The 7,500-nt window shown below is 48.0% G+C and overlaps 1 protein-coding gene across 1 annotated transcript in view; it reads left to right on the plus strand.

Annotated features, from left to right (window-relative positions):
- Nucleotides 1-7,500, plus strand: part of LOC122254772 (DE-cadherin) — a gene marked incomplete at both ends in the record, with an annotated part of 59,290 nt that overhangs the window by 3,342 nt on the left and 48,448 nt on the right. The window contains 1 exon segment of the mRNA XM_086549937.1: nucleotides 491-659. Within this exon segment, the coding sequence (XP_086406063.1) occupies nucleotides 491-659 (169 nt within the window).

The raw sequence follows: 7,500 nt of genomic DNA on the forward strand, positions 1-7,500 counted from the left end.
TTTAAGTTTTCAACTTTTATGATTATGTAGGTATATGCTTTTAGCGGGGTTTGCATACATGTAAACGAATACTTATACACGTACACACAAACGCATACGCGTACGTTTACATACGCAAGAATACACATATGCCAAGTACACACAGGTATATACAAATAAAAAAAATAAAAAACGTAAATAAACACGTTACATATACACAAGTAAACAAACACACGTACACACACATGCATAAACACGCCCCCCTCCCCCTACACACACAGAGACATAAAATACCCCGCATATAAACCCACGCACACCCACTATCGTGTAATACCCCCTCCCCCCCCTCAAAAAAAAAAAAAAAAAAAAAAAAAAAGAGAGAGAGAGAGAGAGAGAGAGAGAGAGAGAGAGAGAGAGAGAGAGAGAGAGAGAGAGAGAGAGAGAGAGAGAGAGAGAGAGAGAGAGAGAGAGAGACTAATCCTACCTCCTCCTTCTTCTGCTACTCCTGCAGGTTCACGCCATAGATGACGACATGGACCGCAACGGCCTCATAAAATACTCGGTGAGCGACTCTGAACACTTTTACATCGACGAGGGTGGCGTCCTGTACAACATCAAGCCCCTGGACTTCGAACATACGGACGGCCAATACCTCCTGCAGGTCACGGCGGAGGATCAAGGTAAGGTCACGTCAAGGTTACGGGTAACTTTGGGCCGTGTTAAAGTTAGGTTAGGTTGTAGGAAGATTATGAATGTGACGGTCAGGTTCAAGGTAGGATTTGGGGTTAGTTTGGGGTTATTTCGAGATTAGGTCACGTGGAGATAAGGTCACTTTAAGATTAAGATTCAAATCGAAGGTTAAGGCATTTATTTATAAGGTCGAGTCAAGATTAGATCACGTCGCAGGATTTGGTCATATGGATAGATACCGTTAGAAAAAAAAAAAACATATCAAAGTAAAATAACCTCAAAGTCAAAGTTTAGAAAGAAAGACCCTGAATTGGAAACAAACCACATTACCTTTCGGATAACACAGTTAACCTCCTCAGGCACATTACACAGTTAAAGTCAGTATCGTTACGTTTGTTTGTAAAGACTGTTTTGCTACGTCCAATGCACACTTACTAAGTTCACATGACTTTATTCGCAACCTCACCACTTACAGGTACGTATATTAAAGGAATGTTGCCAGAAGCTTACCCCGTTGCGTCAAATGATTTTTGGTTCACCGAATTACTCGAAAATTGTACTTTTAGATAGAAATAGTTAGATGAATCATTAAGGTTATGAATGAACAGGTAAATTAACAAAGGAATGAATGCTGAATAAAATACGTTTATGTGACTATGAACAAACCAACTGTTATATCTCCACCATACTTAACAGAGCATAACAGACGCAAAAAGAAAAAAAATAACAAAAAGGGGAATAACAAAGATAAAAAAAAAAACTAGAAGCAGATTAAAGGACAAATGAATAACAACGTAAGAACTTTTCAAAACTCTAACGAGGTAAAGTTGAAAGCGAGCGGCTGAATCGGATTTACGTGCGAGGTCAGACGGCCAGGCAAGGTCACCCGTGTCAAAACTGCAATATGAAGTCCACATGCTGAAGGCGGTCAATATTACTGCCCGGGTTTAAAAATAGAATGATGAACAAGCTTTGCCATCGATGTGAACGGCGCAACGCAACTGTCATATGTCACGTGCTGAACTGTCATATGTCACGTGCTGATGGGGAGGCCGTCTTTCTTCCCTCTTCTGACTGCTTGTGTCTGTTTCTTTCTCTTCCTGTCTGTCTGTCTGTTTATGTGGTTTGTCTTTCTCTCTGATTGTCTGTGTCTATTTTTCCCTCTCCCTTTCTGTCTGTTGGTGTATATGTCTTTCCCTCCCTTTGTCCGTTTGGGTCTGTTTCTTTCTCTTCCTGTCTGTCTGTCTGTCTCTCTCTCTCTCTCTCTCTCTCTCTCTCTCTCTCTCTCTCTCTCTCTCTCTCTCTCTCTCTCTCTCTCTCTCTCTCTCTCTCTCTCTCTCTCTCTTTCTCTCTCTCTCCTCTTCTCTCTCCCTCTCTTCTCTCCTCTCTCTCTCTCTCTTCTCCTCTCTCTCTCTCTCTCTCTCTCTCTCTCTCTCTCTCTCTCTCTTACTCTCTCTTCTCTCTCCTCCTCCTCTCTCTCCTCTCTCTTCTCTCCTCTCTCCTACATCTCTTCTTTCTCCCCTCTCTCTCTTCTCCTCTCTCTCTCCTCACTCTCTCTCCACCTCCCTTCCTCCTCCCTTCTTTCTCCTCTCACCTCCTCTCTTCCCTCTCTCCCCCTCTCTCTCTCCTTCTGCCTCTCTCTTCCTCCTCTCTCTCCCTCCCTCTCTCTTCTCCTCTCCCTCTCTCTCTTCCTCCTCCTCTCCTCCTCTCTCTTCCTCCCCTCCTCCCTCTCCTACTCTCTCTCTCTCCCCTCTCTCTCTCTCCTCTCTCTTCTCTCTCTCTTCCTCTCTCTCTCTCTCTCTCTCTCTCTCTCTCTCCTCCCTTCCTCTCCCCTTCTTCTCCCCCTTCCTCTCCTCTCCCCTCCCTCCGTTCCCTCCTCCTCCTCCTTCCCTTCCTCTTCCTCCTCCTTCCCCCCTCTCCCTCCTCCCTCCTCCCTCCTCCCCCTCCCACTTCTCCGTCCTCTCCCTCCCTATCCCTTCCCTCCTTCCTCCTCCATCCATCTCTCCCTCCCCTTCCTTTTCCTCCCCTCCCCTGCCTTCCCCACCCCTCCCCTCCCCTCCCTTCCCCTCCTCCATACTCCCTGCCTTCCCCTCCCTCCCCTCCTCCCCCTCCCCTTCTCTCCCTTCCCCTCCCCCCTCCCCTTCCTCTCCCCTCCCCTCCTTCCCTTCCCCCCTTCTTCCCTTCCCTTCCCCTTCTCCTCCCTTCCCTCCTCCCTTCCCTCCTCCATACTCCCTCCCTTCCCCCTCCCCTCTCCTCCCCCCCTTCCCCCAGCAAGACGAGGCCACCGTCTCCCTGTCACGGTGCTTTAACTCTCCGTCTTAACCCCTTGACTTCACCTGTGATTAAGCCCCGGTATTTCCTCTGTTTATGAACTGATTGCGAAACTTGTGACACGTATTTCGGCCGTAACGCCCAAACGGAGAGCGAGTTTACGACGGGCGATTTTCTTTTCTTTTCTTTTCTTTTTTATTTTCCTTTCTTTTTGTTTTGTTTGTATTTTTTTTTTTTTTTTTTTTTTAGGAAATGGTGGGCAGGGGCGGGGGCGGGGAGGGAGGGATGGATTGTTGTTGTTGTTGTTGTAAACATTCTCGCTTTCTCTTTCTGTTTGTTTCTTACCATTCTGGGTAATTTTATGCTTGGGTGTAATGCGGTGATGTGTTATTTCACGATTGGGCCAGTGTTTGATTTTTTCTGTCTGTCTGTCTGTTTCGGGATTATCTGGTTATCTGTGTGTCCGCCCTTTCTCTCTCTCTCTGTCTCTCTCTCTCTCTCTCTCTCTCTCTCTCTCTCTCTCTCTCTCTCTCTCTCTCTCTCTCTCTCTCTCTCTCTCTCTCTCTCTCTCCCTCTCTCTCCCCCTCTCTCTCTCTATCAATCTCTCTCATTCTTACTCTCTCTTTCTCTCTTCCTCTTCTATTCCTTCTTATCCATCCTCTTCTTGTTCTTCTTCTTATTTTTGTTCTTCTTATCATTATTATTATTACCTACCACAACTACTACTATTACCAATACCATCATCATAAGGCTACGGGCTCGTGTTCGGAAGGGCCTCATCCACTCGGGACAACGATCGCCTCCTGCCTGCTAGTTTAAAATTCCTCCGGTAGATGGCACTGGCTTAGCTAGGCCTTGCGAGGCAGCTCGTCTTGTAGAATCATTACTATGATGATAATTATGATAACAATGAGGATAACAATGATAAATGATAATGGTAATAGTTATGATAATGATGATGATAATGATAATAATGATGATCACAATAAAAGGGCTAATGATAATGATTATAATGAGGATAATGATAAGGGTTATTATAATTCTTATTCATATTCTTCTTCTTCTTCTTCTTATTATTATTATTATTATTATTATTATTATTATTACAATTATTATTATTGCTATTATTTTTATTATTATTATTATCATTATCGTTATTATAATCAGTATTGTGATTCTTGTTGTTGTTGTACTTTTTTCTTCTTCAGACCATCCATAATCCTTATTGTTATGGTCACCCTTGTTATTATTGTCGTTGGTAATTCTGATCTTGACTCTGATGATCATGATTATAGAAGTAACGATAATCATTAAGACAACAGTGCTGTTTGTAATAAGCCTGGCTAACCTGTCGCATACCTCCGTCCCCCCCTCCCCCCCTCCCTCCCCCCCCCACTTCCTTCTCTCTTTCCGCTCACCCTCTCCCCCTTTCTCCCCACCCCCTTCCTCCCCGGCCCCCTCTTCCTTCCTTTCCCCCCTCCCTTTCGCTCTCCCCCCACACCCCTCCCCTGACCCCCTCCCTCCCTTAACACCCTCCCCTTGACCCCCTCCCTCCCTCTGACCCCCTCCCTCCCTTAACACCCTCCCCCTGACCCCCTCCCTCCCTTAACACCCTCCCCCTGACCCCCTCCCTCCCTTAACACCCTCCCCCTGACCCCCTCCCTCCCTTAACACCCTCCCCTAACCCCCTCCCTCTCTTAACACCCTCCCCCTGACCCCCTCCCTCCCTTAACACCCTCCCCCTGACCCCCTCCCTCCCTTAACACCCTCCCCCTGACCCCCTCCCTCCCTTAACACCCCCTCCCTTTCGCTCTCCCCCCCACCCCTCCCCCTCCCCCCTCCCCCCTCTGTGCTACATTCAGTACCCTAGTCCCGACGGTTTTCTTGCAAGCTCACGCACAAAGGCCATATTGTTCCACTGATGCCGTCAGGTCATGCAACATCTGCCTGCATGACGACTGACCGCCCTTCACGGCCCTCCGTCCCTCCCTCCCCCCTTCCCTTACCTCCTCTTGTTACGCATAGCTCCCCCCCTCCCCCCCCCACCCACACACCCGGCCCTTTGCTACTCCGCTACCTTGGTACTACCCCTCCTCCCCCCTCCCCTTCCCCCTCCCCCCGTCGCTCATAGCCTGCGATAATCGCCCCTTGATTGTTATATATTAAGGACATGTTGTTGCCTTCATCTTGAGAAGGTCGTAGGTTGGACAGAGAGGGAGAGGGAGAGGGAGGAGAGGGGAAGAGAGGAGGGAGAGGGAGAAGAAGGAAGGAAAAGAGAGAGGGAGAAGAGAAAAGGAAGGAGAACAGGGAGAGGGATAAGGAAAAGAAGGGAGGAGAACATGAGGGAGAGAGAATGAAAAATGTGTATAAAGACAATGGAACTGTGACACACACACACACACCACACGCACACACGTACACACACACACACACATATACATACATACATATGTATGTTCACATATATATGTATTGCAAAGAAAACAAGGAGAAAGAAAGACTCGGAGAAAGAGAGAGAGTGAAAGTGAGTGAGTGAGTGAGTGAGTGAATGAGCGAGTGAGTGAGTGAGTGTGTGAGTAAGTAAGTGAGTGAGTGAAAGAGAGAGGGAGAGGGAGAGAGAGAGAGAGAGAGAGAGAGAGAGAGAGAGAGAGAGAGAGAGAGAGAGAGAGAGAGAGAGAGAGAGAGAGAGAGAGAAAGAGAAATGAAGAGAAGAGAAAGTAATAAAGAAAGAAAGAGAAATAAAAAGAGAGAAAGAAAGAGAAATGAAGAGAAGAGAAGACAAGAGAAGAGAAGAGAAGAGAAGAGAAGAAAAGAAAAGAGAGAGAGAAAAAGAAAAATAGAAAGAGAGAGAGAGAAAGAAAAAGAGAAGAAACGAGAAGAGAAAGAGAAAGAAAAAGAGAAAGACAAAAAGAAAGAGAAAGAAAAGACAAGAGAAAGAGAGAAAATAGACAGAGAGAGAGAGAGCGAAATATAGAAATAAATAGAAATGAATAGAAAGTGAGTAAAAGTGAGTCACAGAGGGCGTTTTAGAGATGCAGATGTGAAAAGAGATGATTCCGAAGAAGACCGCTTCAGGGGCGGGGCAGTAATGTGGAATAAGAGCTCATGATTATGTAGTTCTGCTCAGAATGTGGAGGTCGATAAGGCTCATTTTGGTTCTCTCTCTCTCTCTCTCCTTCTCTTTCTCTTTCTCTTTCTCTTGCTTTCTCTCTTTTACTCTTTTTTTCTCTCTTTCTTTAACTCTTTCTCTCTTTTCCCTTCCTCCTTTTCTTCCCCACTCTCAGTCCCTCACCCACTTGCCTCTACCCCCTCCTCTCTCCTCCCCTCTATCTCTATTTCTCCTTCTTCTCTTTTTCTCTCCCTCTGCCTCTCCCTTCTTTCCTTTTCTCTTCCGCTCTCCCCTCGCTTCCTCTCCCTCTCCCTCTAACATCTTCTATCCCTCTCATTCTCCCTCTTTTATCTTCCCCCTCTCCTCTCCTTCCCCTCTCCCTCCACCTTCCCGAGCCTTCCCTTCTTCTATCCCTTCCTCTCCTCCCTTCTTCCCCCTCTCCCCCTTCCTTCTTCCCCATCTCCCACTTCCTCCCCTCCCTTCCTCTTCCATCCCCTTCCCGTCTTAAAAGTCCACCTCCCTTTTCCTCCCCCTCTCCCCGTCCTCTATCCCTTCCACCCCTCCCCTCCCATCCTTCCCCCTTCCACCCCTTCCTTCCCTCCTCCCCCCTTCTACCCCTTCCACCCCTCCCCTCCCCTCCCATTCCACCCCTCCCCCCATCCCTCCCCCTTCCACCCCTTCCTTCCCTCCCCCTTCCACCTCTCCCATCCCATCCCTCCCCCTTCCACCACTCCCATCCCTCCCCCTTCCACCCCTCCCATCCCTCCCCCATCCACCCCTCCCCTCCCCCCCATCCACCCCTCCCCTCCCTCCCCCATCCCTCCCTCTTTCATCCCTCCCCCTTCCACCCCTCCCCTCCCATCCCCCATCCACCCCTCCCCTCCCATCCCCCATCTACCCCTCCCATCCCTCCCTCATCCACCCCTCCCCTCCCACCCCCTCCCCTCCCCCTCCCCTCCCCCAACCCCCTCCGCCCCCTCACGACACCCCATCGGAAGCCTCCGCTATTGACGAGTTCGTGTTTGCAAGACGTCAAATAATTGGCAATCTGGAGGGAGAAAAATGGTGATCTTCTGCGCTCCAGGAGATGGATGCTGGTCGTTGTGTCCAAGGAGGGAAATATTGGTATCCGTTGCAAGCGGGGGAAATTACATCAGCTGATTCGTTATAGCCGAGGAGGGTGGTGGGGGTGGGGGGTGGTGGGGTGGGGGGGATGGCAATCCGCAGCTCCGGTATTTTGTGTGATTGGAAAGAAACAAGGAAATAAGCACAGATATCCATGCTTACAGACACGCTCGTATATGCACATGCACACGATAAGCAGAACATGCATATGTATATGTATATGTATATGTATATGTATATGTATATGTATATGTATATGTATATGTATATGTATATGTATATGTATATGTGCAAGTATATGTTTATGCACACTCACACGCACACGC

Source organism: Penaeus japonicus, unplaced genomic scaffold (genome assembly GCF_977035675.1).
Source record: "Penaeus japonicus unplaced genomic scaffold, GWHDUDI00000001_assembly GWHDUDI00000022, whole genome shotgun sequence".
In the NCBI taxonomy this organism is placed as follows: Eukaryota; Metazoa; Arthropoda; class Malacostraca; order Decapoda; family Penaeidae; genus Penaeus; species Penaeus japonicus.